The sequence below is a fragment of the Manacus vitellinus genome, unplaced genomic scaffold (assembly GCF_001715985.3).
Source record: "Manacus vitellinus isolate BGI_N305 unplaced genomic scaffold, ASM171598v3 scaffold_7_pilon, whole genome shotgun sequence".
Lineage (NCBI taxonomy): Eukaryota > Metazoa > Chordata > Aves > Passeriformes > Pipridae > Manacus > Manacus vitellinus.
This window is the reverse complement of record NW_021940813.1, coordinates 5,513,360-5,533,046: the sequence shown is the minus strand read 5'-3', so window position 1 is coordinate 5,533,046 and position 19,687 is coordinate 5,513,360. Positions and strand designations below refer to the sequence as shown.

The following is a 19,687-nucleotide window of genomic DNA, read 5'->3' as shown; positions in this document are numbered from 1 at the left end:
GATCTCAGATTCCAATTGTGTTCTTATTCTGCTTCTGTCATAATTCACTGTGTGGCTTTAAGTAAACCTCTTGACAATTTTATTTGCTCCATTTATAAAATGTTCCACCTAACACACGTTTGTCTGCTCATGTCTGCAAAAAGTGCTTTGAACACTAAATATTTGGTTCAAGAAACTATGTGTAGCAGATTGAACAACCCCATCCTCACTTTCACTATGAGCATCTGTCTTTCTCCATAGAATATTTCAAAGTTGAACAATTAAAATTACATATACAATAGTGCTAACATAAAAATGTGCAAAAATTTCTGATGGAGAAGCTCCAGTTAAAATAAGTGCATATAGAAATGTAAAGTATCTAACTCCTTACAAGAGTAACACATTTCTTGTACTGAACATGAAAGAAATCTTGTGAAAAGAATAATGTACAGTCACGAAATTAACCTTAGGATGTAAAAGGACAGGAAGAACTTCACATTTTCTTATTTGTTTGTCCATCAATGTTTAATTTTGCAAATTTAGGATATAATACTTTGAGCAGACTTTGTGATCATGTTAATGTATTTTATAGAAAGAGAGAGACTAATATTCCCTCTCTCACACAGGCAGAGTACGTTCTCTAATTAGGGTACTTCTTATTTCCTTGCTAAGAAAATGGGCAGGACTTAAAAGTATAAAAGCATAACTCCCCTGCATGACATTTAAAAGCATGTACTTAGGAACACTCTGAAGTGAAAAATAAAACCATCAAAAGAATAAAGCAAATCTATTTAGAAACTGTTTAAACAAGGTGGAAAACCCTCTTACGCTTCTGTGTTATGCATCAGTTGTTTTTAAGCTAATGTAACATTCAAAAAAATCAAGTCTTAATAAATAAAATATTAATATGTTAAAATGCATTTACAAGAAGAGACAGCACTGTAATATAGTTACCTTTCATTTTCTTTACTTTTTTTTCCCTTTCTTTTCTTTCTAATGAACTAGTTCCCTGTCTACTCTCACTATTTGGCAGAACATCCACAGCATAGTCTTTCCTCAGATATTAAGTCTTCTTGTTTGAATCTGCCCCCACTCTTTTGACTACCAAATTTCAGAATAATTTCTCTATAAATTAACTCACTAGTATTCTTCAGTGGCTCTGCAATCAAAAAGTTCTATCAAGTACATAAACCAAACCGTAGTTCAAATCTCAGGAAACATTCAATTGGTTTTATCTCTTAAAGAAACTTTATCCCTTCTCTCACAGATTAAGCTCCTTCCCTATTTTTTTTTTTAATTTTAAATGGGAAAAGTTATCTGAAATTTGACGAATAATTTTCTGAGGGAGATCGTATTGAGATCATATTGCATCCATCTTCACTCTCTGCTCTTACTCCTCACGTGTCAAGGGTTTCATATACAAAGTAGATATGATAAAAGTATAAACAATCTACTTTCTATGCTTACCATATTTTTTTAACTGTATGTAATCTAGTTCTTCTATTTTATTCCTCAACATCTCTTCTTTTTTTCTCTTCAGAAATAGTGCATTTATTCCTTAGATTATACAACTCATTTTTTCACTTTTCTTGTGATAACATTATTCAGTAACAGACTAAAATTGCCAGAATTGAAACATTAGAATTAAGCCCAGTCAACTGTTAATTGAAGTATTTTTCCTAACAAGCTTTATATGATCTACAGTATGGACTTTAAGAAATAATACTCAAGTCAGTATTTACACACACTTGTGCATTTCACAATTGTGACTTTTAACAGTATTAATCAGGAATGCAGGTTTTTTTTAAATCCTAAATCTTAGTTTAGTTTGTAATAGTAAAGTGAACTTACAATTGGAATATTCTGAATCACTGACTGGTAAGCTGGAGTTAGAAATTCAAGCTCTCCATCAACTCTGTCTTTACTCACTACACATTCAATCTCATAGACACGAACATCGCAGGGGGACTTCAGAAGAATCTGACAGTGGTAGGAACCAGCATCTGGAGGAGTGAACTTTATAGGCAGCCCAACTGTATCACTTCCATCTAAAAAAAAAACAAACAGAAAACAAAACAAAACAAAAGAAAAGATGTTGTAAAGCTTTTCAGAAACATTGAATTCACACGCAGAATCTGAAGAGATTTCTAATAAACTTTAGGAGAGTCTCCTCAGCACTACATGCTGCAATTTCCAACAGGCAATGGAATTTTAGGAGTGCTACCATATAAGCATAGCCACATTTTTGTTTTCCTAAAAAGTGATATATTGAAGCATGTGAACAATATTTTCTATTGATTTTAGTAGTGCACAGAGAGAAGTATTTTAAAAGATTTCTTACATCTAGCAGAAAAGTTTAAAATATATGAATTTCTGTAAATATAAAACAGTAGTGTATTAGTTACTACACTTCTGTCAACAGTTACCACCAGAGATACCAGTGATAAAACAATATATTTGGGTAAAAGTAGCTCCAGCAATTACAGGAATTCTGTTAAATGTAGTAGTTCTTTTTTCACTTAAATACAATATATCATTACACATCTAAACAAACAGTTAAATACATTTTATCAACCAGAAAAGGAAGATCTACTGGGAAAATAAAAAAGAACGAACACAGGTTTTCCTTAATTGATTTAAAACTGCAAATGGGAGACAGTTTTTTCAGTGCACTCAGCAGTCATGTTTGTGTGTCACATTCAGAAGCCAGTGAGGAGCTGTGTGTCACTACAACAAAGCAAAACAAAGAGATTCTTGGGGATTGGTTGTTTAGTAATCATTGCCCCCTAATATTTCTGAAGAATACTCACAGGCACTTTAGAAACAAGCAGTCACTACACCGATGGGCAACTGGAATACTGCCAAGTAAAAAGTTTGCTTAATACAACTTCAGAAATATCGTAATGCTTAGTTGCTTTCTTAAGTCATCTGATGAATAGCCTCTACCAAAAAGGATTAGCCAAATTATAAAGAATTACATTGAGGAAATAATTCAAAGACTCTCGATCTAAAATCACAATGAAGTCAGAGCTAAGTTGTCTCTAGAATTTACACACAAAATTTACAAAAAAATTCAAAACTGATTCTTTGTGACCTGAAAGAAATGGCTGAGAGATCTTTAAAAAATAAGCAACAGAGAGGAGAAGACAGAAGACTAAACAAAATTTCCTACAAAGAGAAGAGCTCAAAACTATTAAAAGACTGCACTAAATGCATAAGAAAGTATTACATGGAGAGAGAATCAAAGACCAAGTCTCTTATATCACTCACTGCAAAATAGTAAGTTAATGTAAAATTAGTAATGAAGGCTTTATAGCAAAAAGATATAACAAGAGCTAAGTACAGACTTCTGTGGTGTGGTTCCTTTCTTTTTGCAATCTAGAATTCTCTGAGTAAATAAGTTTTCTTTTTTAAAAAAAGAGAAAAAAAGTAAACCAGTAGTTGTTTTAACAGAAGCAACCAAAAAAAGTTAAAAATATCTGAATCTATTAACTGTAGGAGCAATTATCTAGAAAGTAGAAAACATTTAACAATTCTTGATAGTTCCATAGAGAAAGCTTTTTCATAATTCACTAAGGAGGAAAGGAAAAAAAAATAAAATTAATTAAAATAGAGAGCTCTTTTTGGACATTCTTTGCAAGTATAACAGCAGGGAGCCAACACTGTTAAATACTGTAGTAAGAGGCAACAGAACTCTAATATTAGCTTTTGATATGGAATCTAAATTAGATAGCAAGGTGGAACAACGTTTTTTCATTGAGAATGCATTGTGAGCTTTTATTTCTTCCTGGACAAGTTTAATGCAAAATAGTACAACCTAGCCATCAAAAAAAATGTTTTTAATTCTATTTTCATGCCTAGGTTTTTTATGTTATTTTTATAAACTAAGAAAATAAACCATATGGCATGGTAAAAAGCATTCTGAGTGCATGCTTGCCTTAGAAAAGTTCATCAACATACATGATAATAAAATGCAGTAAGTGTATATCAGGACATGCTTGCTTAGGTGCATATCCCTTTGAAAATTAAAATGGATAAAAAATCTCATAGAACTGCATAATTTTTTTATTACTGATGGAATATATTTTTATATTTATCATTACATGACAACAGCCACTGTTATTTATTTTTGCAAGGCATAAAATAAAGTATTGATATGCTGGTACCAACATGCTGCTGAAATGCTTTTGAACAGCAATTGTTATCAATCATTTACTCCCATATATTTTCTTTCCTTTAAAATGCTTCTATCCAAGGGTATTGCTATCAGGTTTCTGCTGATAGTTCAAGTGGTAATCTAAAGTCCTTTGAAGACAGAAGATTGCAAACAAAAAAAAAAAATCTGAAAAAAAGAAAACCAAATAAATAGGAAGCCCTTCTTATAAAGTACTCAGATGCTGTGGTAGCCATGAACTGTCACGTGCAATTATGTGCAATACTCTGTCTCAGGAATTTCTACAGGTTCTTTTTTCCATTACTGAGAGCCATCCCCAGTGTCACCATACTATATATTTTAAGGCACAGACTATTCCAGAAAATTCATTAATTTCCGAACTCCAAGATACATTCTTATTTAACACCAGATGACATATTACTGGATGTTTATCTTAACCCTACAATTTCATCAAATAATCGTTATATTAAGCCCTAACCTGACAGTTGGAGCAGAAGTGTGTATCTTAGGAAAGCTTCCACTTTCTTTTTTAAAAGACTGAGTGGTAAAAAGATTGTTGCTTCTATTGAGTTTGTGTCAGTATTTAACAAACCTCAAATTCACATAATTTTACAGGTATCACAAATTGTTTCATTACAAATCTCTGTCTTATGTAGAAAGTGCTATGCTTTCTGCAAAGAGCATTTCACAGTCTTTACAGTCAGATATATTTTCCCTTTTAAAATACTTACAGGTAACCTGAGCAGGACCTCTTTCCCTCAGAGATCACTGCAAGATCAAGGTATTCAATCTTTCAAGACCTTGAAATAATTACTATAGAACTTGGCTGAACTCTCCCTCATTTGTAACCTTTTCTTCTGGATGTGATGTTCCCATAATATGCTGCCTTTCATAAAATAGTAATAACACTTTTCAATACCTGCACTTTATTTTTCCAGTTAGGCATTCATGGAGCCTTGTTTTTCAATTATTTTTTTGAAAAATCCCTTAATAAAAGAGCAAGGAAGCTGAAGCCAGAAAGACACGGAGGGGGAAGTAAGGTTGACAGCTTTAGTTCTCACTGTGTGAGAGGTGCTCTGCTGCTTTGCAGACTTTTTGAATATTATGGGAGACACCACTTTTCAAAACAAAGCTCTCCCTCCCCTTCCAACCTATGCTATTTCATCTTTGACACATAACAGCACTCAGCATAAAATCCATGTTTTTCAAATAAACTCCACTGCCCAGTAAATTGCTCATCTTAGTTAAAACTTAGTTAAAGCTGGTCTTTCATTACCTGCTGAAAAAAAAATATAGCATTGACTTTTGTATTGGTTTTCACAGTTCTACCCCAAATTGCATAGCAATTTCTTTCTTTCCCAACCATAGCAGGTGTTGTGCTGTTGGACAGGATCAGCAAATATACAGCAGATAAACTGTTTATAAAATCTATTCAATAAAGATAATATAATAGCTCTGACTTACCAAACATTCTCCTTACTTGCAGGAAGAGCATAGTCACTTATACAGACACGGTTTTGTAAAATAAGACTGTATGGCAGGAAATCTTGACACTGACACTCATACAAGCAGATGTCAGAGTCCACTGATCAAAATCTAAATCATATATGAACATCCTGACTCCAAAAGGCTTCATTTTTCAAGTAAGTTTGAAGCCTTTCCTGTCTATTCACATCTTCTTCTTCTAGGTAGACTCCAGATTTCACTAAATCTTCTGAATCTCAATTCTGACCAGAGAATGAGGCAAAGGATACTTGGATATGTTTTCTGAGGATTACCATCCTTCTTCACCACAGCAATAAATCTATTTGCAACAATATAAAAGAGGTCTTCCCAGTTTTATTTCACAGTACAAAAAAACCCTGCAGTAAATATAACTATTCTCCACTGAATTCATTATTGCAGCACAAAAGAAATGCATGCAGTGTAATATTTAAATCCCTCTCACTTTTTGCAAGACCAAAACAACTTTCTGCTAATACATATATATAGTAGAAACAGCTATTCAATAGATACCGCTGGAATGAAAACTATTAAGATAAAGACATACATTATCATTTTTCAGAACCACATTTTGAAATAGAGTCATACTCTAAATAAATCCTTTGTATGTAGGAAGAGTAAAAAGGAATGCTACCACTTAATACTTTTTAATCCCACTTGTGCCTCACTACCTGAATGATTAAGACAACCAAATTTAATTCAATTTTTATTACTATACAGCCAGTTAAATCATAGAACTGAACTCTGAAAGTCAACATAAGGAGCTAGAATAAAACCTGAAAATGTAAACAGTAAAATGAAAGGATAACTTTTTTTGATGTTGCTGTTATTGGGCAGAGACTGCAATTTTTCTTTAAAAGATTAAGACTTCATTCATAAAAATAAAGTAACTCCAAGATACAGGAAAATTTTTACAGCCCATAGACCATGGAATACTAGGAAGAAACAACAGAATTACTGATAATGCTTTTTTGAAGAACAGACTTAAGCCCACAGGAAATTGCTTTAGAAACACAAATAAATAAATAAATAAAATTCAAAAAACATTGAGTTGATTAATCCCACTGCTGAGCAAGTATATGAGATAATGTTTAGAAATCATAGAAAGAAGGAGATAAGGTTGTCCACAGGTCATGAAAAAATATGAATCCAAATTTTAAAATGCTGCATGTAATTATAAAAAAAATATTAGAAATTGTTACTAACACAAAAAGTTCACAACAATACACCATGGGCAAATGTTTTTATTTAGCTATCTGAAAACACTGAAAAGTATCATTCTGACAGTAAGAATGACACATACCAAATAATAATTTAAAATTTAATTCTTGATTTTTAGTTGTTCTGCACTTTATTTATTGAAAAGTAGGACAATGAAATTGTAACATCATATATATCTTACTATAGCCTACAATTTAGTCTACAAAAGAAAAATACTGAGACCAGATCAACACGTCTCTCCCAGGTGACAAGCAACAGGACCAAGGAAAATGGTCTCAGGTTGTGCCAGGGGAGGTTTAGATTAGATATTACAAAAAAATTCTTCGCTGAAAGGCATTGGAATAGGCTTCCCAGGGAAGTGGTGGAATCACCATACCTGGAAGAGTTCAAGAAATATGTAGATGTGTTGCTTAGGGACAAGGTTTAGTGGTGAACACGGTGGTGCTGGGTTAACAGTCGGACTCGATGATCTCAGAGGTTTTTTCCAACCTTAATGACTCTGACTCCTTGGGTCACATAACACTGACACACTACAGGGGCTGTGCTTGAATTGCTCAGCAGACACATAGAATTCAAAGTGATCATGAGGTTGCCCTTTCTCTAAGCTTTCTTTTCGAGCACTGGAACATTTTTGTGGTTTGCCTTTTTCAAATTCTTTCAGAATTTCCATAAACTCACAGGCACGAGACCCTTCACTTCTGTACTAGCTCTTCTGCCAATACTGTGTACTAAGATAAGATCACCTACCCAGTCCTTATGCCTCTAATTTATCTGTAGATCTCATTGGCCATTTGAACATTAAGAGTTCTCACTGAGATAAAAATTTTGCTAGACTGTCAGTCCTTTTCACTAACAATTGCTTTCCAAAACCATCCTCTCCCCTGGTTTAGCATGCAGACTCTTCCACATATACTACATGTTTGGTTATAAACTAAAATTCATAGTTTATAACTATGTAACAGTTCCAACTAACTTCTTTCATCAAATCTGTGTCATTGCTAACTCAACAAAGTCTTTACATAATCTTTCAAATTATTATAATGTAGTTTATATTTATTTATTGTTCCTTAGGACTCCCTTTCCAATGACTCTCCAGTAATGAACTAACAGCACTTGCCAAATCCTTTAAATTAGGTCAATGTATTATTTTAGATCCATACAAATATCCTGTATGATTTGGGTTTTGATCGAGATATCACATTGGAAGTAAGGTAAACATATTGTACTCCTTTTATCTATTTGACCTGCAATGCTGCCAAAAATGTAATAAGGTTTTTTAACAAGATCTATTCTACAAGAAAATGTTTAAAGTGGCATTGATTTTTACCTTCTAATTCCCTTTTGGCAGAGTTCTTAAAATATTGGTTACACACTTCCTGCTACTGCAGTCTAAGAAATTCTGATACAAAGATTGATTTTAGTTAGCTTGCTTTCAATTTTTTTTCTTCATAAATCTAAGCACTCTTTCAGATATTTGTATAATATCCTTTGATGGATAAAGAAGCAGCATAAACTAAGAGCAAAATAACTAATTCCTTACTGTAATGTAGTTTATTTACGACATTTTTGTAATTAATATTCTAATTTTTTTCAGATATATTCATTCACACTTCAACTTCTGAAATAATTTGAGAAATTGCTAAGCAACAGTGATCTACCAGCTGATCACCTTTGCTCTGAGATCATGGTGGAGATCTTGTTATGTCATCAGATCTGTGTGTGTAGATTTTCCTCTCTCCCCTCCAGCTGGTACTCCCCTCTTTGTCAGTGCAATTCAAAGAATCTCCTACACTCAAAGTCATTATGACTTTTATTTAGTTCACCTCTTCTTTAATTGCTACAAACACACACATTTATTTTTTAACTTGGTAGTAAAAGAATTTCAACTGGGATTTAAATATTCTGTCACACATTAAATGTTTCAACCTTCAACCAGTGTTATTTCTATTCTGCAATTTCTACTGACTGCTTGTCCTGTAGTCACTCATCAGTCTTGCTTCTAGTACTGCAATAACTATTGCTGCCATCTTCCAAAAAACACACCCTAAATGTATTATAGCACAGATACTGTAATTGAATTAGAATGTACCTGTAACAAATAGACTTGTCTGAACAAAAAACCAAAGAGATTCTTCATTATTATTATTCCAGAAAGAAACAAAACCCACAAGGTATACATGAAGCATGAAAACAAATGTACACCATGAAAGCACGACTGATTCCAGTGACACTTGGAGAAGTGAACTGCAGAAACCTGCAGAAGGACCCTACTGATCAAGAAAAGAACAGATGAAACAAAACTATGGGTGGACTGTCTATAATTCAAGTCTATTAAATCCACTAAGAAAACTACTATTTTAAGTAGCAAAACCAAAGATTATTTGTGTTGTTATCCATTACCTGTGGGACATTACATTAGCCATAATATAAACAGAAATTTTATATGGGACCATTTAGTTAAAAAAGACTTCTAAGATCACTGAGTCCAATTGTTAACCCACCACTAAACCAGGTCCTTAAGTGCCACATCTCCACATCTTTTAAATACCACCAGAGTACCCACCACTTCCCTGGACAATCTGTTCCAATGCTGCTTTTGGTGAAGAAATTTTTTCTAATATCTGACCTAAACTTCCACTGGTGCAACTTGAGGCCATTTCCTCTTTTCCTGTCACTTGTTACCTGGGAGAAGAGATTGACTCCCACTTGGCTACAACCTCATTTTAGGTAGTTGTAGGGAGTGATAAGCTCCACCTTGAGACTCCTTTTCTCCAGGAGACAATCCCAGCTCCCTCAGGCACTCAAGCTGTTGTTTGGGTTTTGTTTTGGTTCGTTTTTTTTTTTTACAAAATGCAACCTAAAGTGCTTTATAGTTTTAAATAAAGCATTAAAAAAAAATCCACTAGCAAAGCAGGGAACAAAATGAAAGCCAAGCAAAAAAAAAAAATCAAAAAAAAAAGAAAACAATTAAGATTTAAGAAATTTAAGATACTAGAAAAATTAGAGATGACAGAGAGTGACCAAAGCTGACAAGACCACTCTTGAAGTCTAAGGCACAGCTCCTCACTGATGAGGGTCAGGGAGAAATGAGCTCAAATTCAGGATCTGCCACATGAACAGACAACATTAATTCTTTTTTCAAGCAAGTCTCCTGTACTTCTGTGCCTTTGAGAAAACCAAGAGCAAGCAGAAAGCACTGGTTTGAGCTCATATATAGATCTTGGGTAATGACAATAAAGACAAAGTTGAGGATTTGATCAAAGAAAAAGGAGAGAAAGATCATTTTCTGTATCTATTTAGAAAAACCTTAAAAATAAAATTATCGTGGCAAAAGAATCGAAACAAATTCTTCATCTTTGAGACAATTCTTACCTGTTTTCTGAGATGAAGAGTCTTTTGGTTCCAAATTAACTCTGGTTGATGGCAATACTGGAATAGAGAACTTATGAGGAACTTCAAAAAATTCTTTCATGCTCACTTCTACACTGTAATCCACGTACTTTGTGGGGTATTTACGAGGTTTCAGAAGGGCACATCTCTGCAAGTGAAGGAATAATGTATCCATTTGGACAATCATCTCATAATATTTTCAGGTTAAGAAATGCAAAATTATAATTCTAAAATTGAATTAGTAATTAAGCAAGTTAGATAGCAATTTTTGAGGGATCTTTTCAAATAAAAACTGTCTTAAATTTTTTAAGACATCATGCATCTGAAACATTTGTTTAAGAAAAATACATTTAGAAATTTACAGTAAACCCACATCCTCCTCAGAAACCAATCTGCTAGCCTTTATAGGTATTCAGGGGAGCAAAGGGGAGAAACATATTTTGTATCAGTTGTAGAAAGATGATTCTTCTCTTACTTAATAAAGTTTCTGAGTAATAAAAAGAACGAAAAAGAAAAATAATTTTGATATTTGGCAAGGGATAACTATTAGCTGAATTAACTTTGACATTTTAATGTTGATAATATATTTTAGAAATTAGGGCATTTAGAATTAATTTTAGGGACACCTAAACTCCTCCTCTTGGTAAAAAGCATTGCTAATCAACAGCATGAAACATATTAGTAAAGGATTAGCACAGTATATTAAGGTAAGGTCAATATAAGCATATGAACCTCTTAATGAACTAAATTTGACTTCTGTAGGATACCATGACAAAAATAATGTAATGATTTAATACACTACTTGCTCAAAATTGCTATTTTCAATCCAATAACACAGTATAATTGCAATGCTCAAGAGTAATTGTAAGTTGAACAAATTTCAAACCTGAAACTAGTCATGTATTTTTTACATACAAGTCTGAATTCATGACTTGTGAACTATCTTGAAGCAAGTGTAGGGAAGAGATAAATACAGAAATATTAAGGGTTTGGTAAGAAAACTGGTTTATTATCAAAACAATGCCAAGACAGCAGGCATCATAGTATATATTTCAGTGGCTAAGGAACGAAAATCCACTGTGGGAACATAAAAGTACAATTTAAAAGGTAAGGTGATTATTCTTCAAGATTACTACTAAGGTTAATATGGTCAAACTACTGTTCAAATCAACAAGCCTGGTGTTCTGCTTTTGGTTCGTGGTGGGTTTCTTTGTTTTTATTTTCTGTTTTAATTCAAAACTCTCATTCCCTTGTTGGTTTTAGAAAGCAGACTTACAATCTGCCATTGCTTTGTTTTGACCATTACTCTATTCCTTCAAAGTGTCAATAAGGTGTTAAAGTATATGTGGACTTTGGGAATCTGCTAAGCTTTAGTTGCAAATACACTTTTTTTGGCACAAATAAATATGGAAAAGATAATTATTCAAGATTCTTGTTTGATGAAGAACAAAAATTGTCATGTGAGTTCAAAATCTGAACTCACTGTTTACTAATTTTTATCATACAAAACAGAGTTGACAGAAATTGCACTCTCTCTCACATACAAAATTATTTAAAAAATCAGTAAGTGCAAATAATTCAGTTGGTATATTAATAGCAAGTTCCACTTCTCTCTGATAGGACTGAAATGCCAGTGGGAAAAAGAGATTTCATTATCACTTGTAATGGGAAGTTCCCAATCAAAAGAACGACACATATTTACCGGTTTAAATTTGACTTGATCTTCTGCATAATCAAATATAAATTCATACCTACACATGATTTTGGCACCTAGATTACTTTCCAACACTGAAATAAAAATCCAAAATGCTCACATAGTTTTGGTAAATTTTAATTGACAAAAATAATTTTAAGATGACCTTTGGTGGAACACTGAACACATTGAAATTATAATTATCTTGAAGAGATATTATTTTAAAAAATCCCTGAAATACTTTAAGATCCTTGTTCATGCTACCTCATTTTTAAAGATAAGTTAGGAAAAAAGCCAGTTGGTTAGTATTATAGTCTATGAACATTTCAAATATTTCCTAGCTATGAATATTTCAAATATTTCCTGGCAAAAGTAAAGGATGTAAATATTTTTAATGAGAGACCTAGGGGAAAAAGAAAATCCTGCAAGCACACAGAAGACTAAACTCTGTTGTCTCATAGGATAATATTTCCAAGAGAAAATGTCTCTAATTTTTAATATTTTTCAGGGCAGTGAGAGTTAAATTCAGATCTAAGGCTGCTGTGTTACAAGACAGGTTTCAGGTACTTCTACTTCATCAATGTGATGGTTTGTGATATTCCAAATGTGGAAGTGTTATTACCATTTGAGAACAGAATTTGCATTCAGTTCCCAGGATTAATTACTTTTTAAGAATAATTTTTCTAAAAGTGAAGGGAGGGTATATAAACTACCAGAATTAAACCTGGTATTTTTCAAAGACCTATTGATTTTCCAAGGTATTTTCTTTGCACTTTCTAATGCAAAGGATGGTAGATACTGTTACAGAGTGCTGAGGCACCTTTCTCTTTCCTTGCATATTACTGTTTTCCAAATCCTAATTTAGCCCCATTTCTTCCTTACAGGAATTAACTTCTAAAACTGTTCCTCATGAATGAAGAATTTTATTAACTGTCTCTCAGAATCCCTGTGATTAATCGTGTTTGCCATATCCCTTAATCCCATATCAAGAGATAAGTGATGTAATATAAAAGACATTGGTCCCAATTTAAATTCAACAAATGGAAATCTGACCACAGATCCCTTCATGAAAAGTTCATTCCCACTCAAGTGTATCTAATGTAACTTTTTAATTAAAGTATCTTCTCTGCTGAAGGACACCACGATTCTTTCTCAAAAAAACCCATAAAAATTGTTTAAACTGAGCGTACAACTTTTCCATAATCATACTGAAAAACACAAAAAATCCTCCTTGATTCCTGGGGGACTATGAAGAGCAAAAACTTTGAAGATCACACCCAGATAGGAGCAGGATGAGACTTTGCCACATCAGTCAAACAGCAGAAGCCACAAGTCTATAAGGTCTGTGCTCATTTTTCATTGATCAAAATCAAAACTCATCAACATCACTGTGGTGTACTCAGATAAAAACACTCCACGTTGCTTAGTCACATGGACAGCAGGATAGAAACAAAATGCACAATGTCCTAACAGCTGGAATATGGTAAATCTGGTGTCCACACTCAGATGAGCCAGGCATTCCAATGGAAACAAAATGGATCCTAAGGAAATACTTTTTACAGCTTAACAATGAGGGCACAACTGGACACAGTGGGAAGGGTAAGCTTTACTTCTGGCATTCCTGTAGAACAGGACTTTTTTTCCTTTCCTATCATAATGTCTAATTATACAAGGAGCTTAGTGGTGTCTCTGCTAGCAACTGCATCTAGTTTGTGCCTCTTTATGTAGATTCAAGAAAAAAAAGGAAAACCAAGGCATGTTATTTTGAACTTCACTGGCTGCAGCATCCTTCTCCTCACAATCCCAAGTGAAAGAATTCTAATGTTATTTCCTTCTTTCTTTTATTCACTTCCCTCTATTTACCACAATTAGCAACTTCAGTCTAAACAAGTTATGTTCTTCTTCCACATTCTCTTACCTTTCTTTCCAGATACTCTTTTCCTTCTCTAGTTATCTATGTTCACTGAAACTTCCTACCTACATCTTTCTCTTATTAATTATTAACACAAAGGCTGTTCTGTGAATAATTTGTAATTATTCACAACAGTGTCAGACCCAACTTTAACAATGGTTTAGTTCCATCCTATATTACCTTTACTACTACCTACAAATGTTTTAGTAGGAATTAATTAATGAAATAGTCAGGAAGCAAGACAGTTACACAGTTGTAGGGGAAAATATAAAAAAATCATTATAAGTTTTAATAAATTCTATTCATTAAAACAAGTAAAATAGATCTTTGTTTCTTACAGCAAGAAAAAGAAATAGTAAAAACATAGTACAAAACCAGGTACAACTTTCACCTGGGTGTATGGATGTGTCAAGTAAAAAATTACAGCAGTTGTTACTGATTACGCACGTCCAGTTTGACTCCAAAAACATAACCTACCTTTATTACTATTTTCTATGTGATTTAAGTAAGCATGACTAAAATGTACAGTTTAAAAAGAATGAAAAGCACACAATTATTTAGTTATTTCTTCTTCAATTTGACGGGTAAAAAAATGACCAAGTAGTACCAATGTAAGGGTATTTTCCCTTCTGTCCACCTATTGTCTAACAGAATTATACCCGCAGGAAGAGAGTAGAAAGAGGGAATGTGAATCAAAAAGAGAGTAACAGATTTCTAGATAGTCTAGATTTATCTCTAACCTACAATATATGCCCCAAAGGACCTCATGAGCCTAAACAATTCATTGAAACACAGAAGCTGTGGATGGGCTTTTTTTTTTTTTTAACGGGGGGGTGTGAGGGGAGAATTTAGACAACTTAAAACCATCCTTCAGCTCCAAGTTTGATTGTAGAACACTGGCCCCCCTCCCAAAAGGTTTACTCAGTTAATGTCACCAGAATTTCTATGTTGTCACTTTTAAAGTGACAGTAAGTAAAAATTTATGACAAAAAGTTAATAGGAAAAAGTTTCATAATTTAGTCTGCACAGTGGTTTACCATATTGAGATATTTTTAATGTGTAAACTCTTTTTTATGTCAGTATATAGCAATACTTCTCCATTTTATCTCTCATAAGGAAGCATAAGACTTTCTGTACATGGAGGAAAATACTTATTTCTACATATTAGTTTCACTTTTCACATGATAATTAATTCAGTGTTAGTATCCACCATTATGTATTTTATACTATAATTAATCTAATCATCCTCCAGTCTTCTTTGATACATGTGATTTTAGAACTCATATTACATCTTAGCATACCTAGTGGTACAAAGAGTGTTCCTATTATGTTCTGTCATGATTTCATCCACAGCCTCAGAGCAGTTAAACCTTTCATCAAGTATTTTCTAAGTGACTGTGATATTAAGTGACTTCAATTATGAAAAGTCGATAAAATGTTACCAGAGCAGTGGATTAGCTATAATCCCAAAGGAAACTATTTGAGTCTAGGTTACATGATTACAATTCTTGTCCCACTACAAACACACCAAAGATTAAAGTTACTGTGTAATTTTTCTTCATTTAATTTGTTTTAGATTACTTTTTAAACTTATCTCTAAACAAAGGAATAAATTTATTAACATCAAATCATCAGGGAAAATTTCTTTCCTCTTAGTGGTGGGAACGATATTTGGGGAACTGTCTAACTGGAAAACTGGAATAACACTGCCACTCAACAATCTGTCTGAGGCCAGGTAACATGAAGTTCATAAGGCAAATTAAAACCTTGATTACAATACAAGGAAAGTCTGTCCTACCCTTTTATTTATTCTCAAAGTCTATTGTGAAAAAAAAAAAAAAAAGAAAAGCCCTTTGAGAATTTTCATTTCTCAGAAAATATGCATAAGTAAGGATACTAATACAAATACCTATTTGATAGAATATGAAAGCTTTTTTAATGGTTAGGTATTTTTCAGAAGCTAACTGAAGTAAAATCTTAGTGCTCTTCTTAACTGCAGTCAAGTTTTCTTAAAGGAGGCACTTCTTAATAGCTTGGAGTGACAAAGCATCTTCAAAATGAACATGTAAAATATTGCAGTGCCTGAGGGAAATTGGGATTAGTAACTGTCAGATTACAGATGTGTGAAAAACTCACAACTTCACACTATTTCCTGAAACATAAAAAAAACAAATCAGTCCTACAAATCAGGAACAACTAAATAATTGCAGTAACAAGTATTTCTCACCTCTACTCTGGACAGCCCTAACAGAGCAGTTGCAACTCGAACACTGCTGCTCTGCAGAGTCCCAGTCATCAGTCTTCTCTCATGTTCAACAGCTGACATCTGCTGCTGTGCAGCCACAGCCAGAGCCCTCTCTCTTGACTCATTGATCAATGGAATCCTCAGATTTTCTTCAAGAATCTGACCAAGACTACATTTCAAATATAAAACTGGCTGTGATGCACTTGGATCTGTTAAAAAAAAACCACAAACAAACAAAATAATAACAAACAAAAAAAAAAGACAAAAAAACCCACACACCACATTTGTCAGTGCTAGTGGAATTGATTAGAGCATTTAAAATTTCTAATCCCTAGAGAAAAGTCAGAATACAAAATTCCTTCAATGTTTATTTCCATGCTATTAATCTAGCACATGCCATTTACTGCTTATAATATTACAATACTTCTTTCTTTATCAACATAGTGGGGACATAATAATTAACACAACTGAAATCCAACTCAAAAGTTGCTTTTGATAGGTAATAAAAAATCCCAGATTTTAGTGATACTATTATGACTAATAAAAGTTTATGAAAGTCTTTCTGCTACCTACACAACACAGCCACACTTCTACCCCTCTAGGTGATGTTACAACCTCTCTCAAAGAAACCACCAGAAATTATTTCAAATAACATCTACACTGTTTCTGAAATAGGACTGACAGGAGTTTACCACTGGCTGTTTGAAGACAAAAGTCTTGGATTTTCTGTCAAATCACATCACTGCATACAAAACTCATGTGTTTTAAAACTACAAAAATTCTAGGTAAAGATGACTTGTCCTGATTCATCTGTCTAACAACCCATATTCTGAAGAAGAAAGCAGACAAATTATGAAAAAATGATTATGTAGACTATGCTGAAAACAATTCAAGAAAGTTAAAAATCACCAACAACCAGTTGATGCTCTGAAGAGAACGGAGTGGAAAACATTAAAGGAAATATCCCATAGTTACATTATAATATATTTTTTACACTTCACTATAAAAAACTGCTTTTACCACGTGCATTTAATTTATTTTAACAAAAATCCAGGGAAACAAAAGAATATTTATAAAAAAAGAATTATTTGCTCTATGGTACTCTTCTCCCTTCTATTCACTGTACCTTCTGATTTACTGGTAGCATGCAAAACATTTGGACTATCCATTGCAGGCAATTCTGAAGGCAAAGGTATATCACCTGTTCCTTCTATCAGATATACAAATTCTCCAATCTGAAACACAAGAACATACACATACACACAATTCAGAAAGCAACTCATGCACAGCAGAAGGTAAAATATTAAAAGTAAAAGCAAAGATATCCTAGTTACACCTAAAATCTGACTTGTGAAATAATTTACATATTCAGGAGACCTGTTTTTTAAAACTATGTCTAAATAAAAGAAAGTGATCATTTCAAGCCATGCCATCATAATAAAGTACCTGTAATAGAGAATATTAAATCTGAAAAGTCAAGAAATTTCAACAAGCTGAATCCTTTTCAATTCCTCATATAGTTTAATTGAATGAGGGCAATCTGACCCATAAATACAGCAAAAGAAAGTGAATTCTAATTATGTGCTATAGCTACATACAATTTAAACATATTCATGAACTACCTTCACTGCTCTTCGCTATTCAGAACTTCTTTAAAAAAAGTTTACAATAATTTTGAGCTAGAAACATTCCTCTAGAAAGAAAAAAAAAAAAAGCAGAAGGCATGTGAGTATTATGTTCAAATTCTCGATTAAAAAGAAATAAATTTAACAAATCTTAATTATTTCATCAAAAATAATAGAAAACCTATAGAAGCTTGAAAGTAAATTAAAACATGACCTAGAACAAGGAAATAAAGTAATTTTTCATAGAGAAAAAGATAAATTAATTAGCAGAGAAATAGCACTTTGAATTATAGATGAAATGAAAAAATTAGGGTGCAAATAAAAGACAGACAAGTATTTTTTAGAAAAATAAAACTCAATGAAAGTACTTCAAAATAAAAAGTCCACAATCAGAATATCCCAAACTAAAAAGATATATAAGTTAGGTACCTCTATATGTATCTGAACTAGGCAGGAGATTTAACATATATAACTATTGTTTTGATAACTTCATTTTGTTTACCACAAACTTTTCATGGAAAATTTTAACTTCTACTGATTGAAACATAAAGGATCAAATGTCTCTGTGACAACTGATACGATTTGCACAGAAGGTCATCTCTTTATTTCCATAAGCCATATTGTCTAAAACTCTGCCCTAAATATGCAAATTCTGTCTTCATTCCAGATATGAAGGAAATAATTTAAAGTATCTAGTACATCTGCCAACAGGGCAATGTTTTCATTTTAGTATTTCTCAACTACATAAGAAAACCCTGCTTTTCCTTCTTTCTTATTTGTAATTTTATTTGATACTTATGTTAAGGCTGAAAACACTGCAATTATATTTCCAACCCAGGAGAAGGAAAGCTACTCAACTTAGATGGCATTTTCTCCCCTTCCTTGATTCAAGAGTTCACACAAATCTTCCTAGAGAAGGATTAAAGAGATCTACAGCAAAATTGGATTCTCACACACAAACTAATAGCCACTCCTGGGAACCAATTTAAACAGGAATTATTCCTGTTTGACACAGTGATTTGGCTCCATAAGGACCGTTAACAAGCTCTGAGCACATACAACTAATTTCATGAAGGTGCTGGTTGCTAGGATGCCATTCTACTCTCAATTACTTTTCTTGGCATTGCGGACATCAATATGCTTACAGGTAGGAACAAACTTCCCCAATTTCCCTTTTTCCTTTGAAGAATTCTTGCTTTTTGATCTCCACAGAATGCAAATCCTGTTTTCCTTTTGCTGATTTCTTTTCCTAATGCTTTAGAACAGACAGGGTACTTCACTGTGCTTTGAGAGTTTAGCTAGTATAGCTGTGGCTTTAATGCTTTATATTTCCATTTTCTATCAGCTGCAAGCAGGAAAGCATCAACATTATGTAAGGTATACTTTTAATGAAAATAGTTAATAAAATAGCTGTTGAACTACCATTAGCTATTTACACAATCCCTTTGCTAACTGATATTTCAAAAGAATGTATAGCTACCAGGAATTTGCAGCTGCCCATGCAAGCCAGTAAATAAAAGCAACAGATAGTAAAGTGTTTTCTCGATAAACGATTTCATTTCATATTAGACATTTAGCTGTGAAAGTCTGGACTGGTTCTCTTAAACTATGATTTAATATATTGTTATCAATGAAATTCCAGGCTTTTCACATTTAAATTAGCTCCCAGAAACAAAGATATAGAAAAAAACCCACTCAGTGATGTTAACCAATATATAATGTCTTCTATGAAAATAACTGTGCTAAAAATCTGAAGACTGTCAGTTTAGGTTTTCCTTAAACAAACGAAACACTGAAACAAATCCTTAATAAATGTTAAAAATGGTTTGTGTTGTCATTTTAAACCTTAGAAAGGTTAACATAAAGATTATTTCAAAACAACTTAGCCAAAATACTTGAGTAGGTCAAAAAACTTGAATCCGTGTATATTCTTGCTGTTATTACA

General features: G+C 33.0%; 1 protein-coding gene across 1 annotated transcript in view; it reads right to left on the bottom strand.

The window, feature by feature from the left end:
• Positions 1-19,687, bottom strand: part of CFAP47 (cilia and flagella associated protein 47) — a 271,684-nt gene that overhangs the window by 146,998 nt on the left and 104,999 nt on the right. Inside the window, exons 45-48 of the mRNA XM_029964748.1 lie at positions 17,244-17,352; positions 16,100-16,326; positions 10,250-10,415; positions 1,831-2,027 (exon numbers count right to left, since the gene is read on the bottom strand). Coding sequence (XP_029820608.1) covers positions 1,831-2,027; positions 10,250-10,415; positions 16,100-16,326; positions 17,244-17,352 — 699 coding nt within the window. The remainder of the gene's footprint in view (positions 1-1,830; positions 2,028-10,249; positions 10,416-16,099; positions 16,327-17,243; positions 17,353-19,687) is intronic.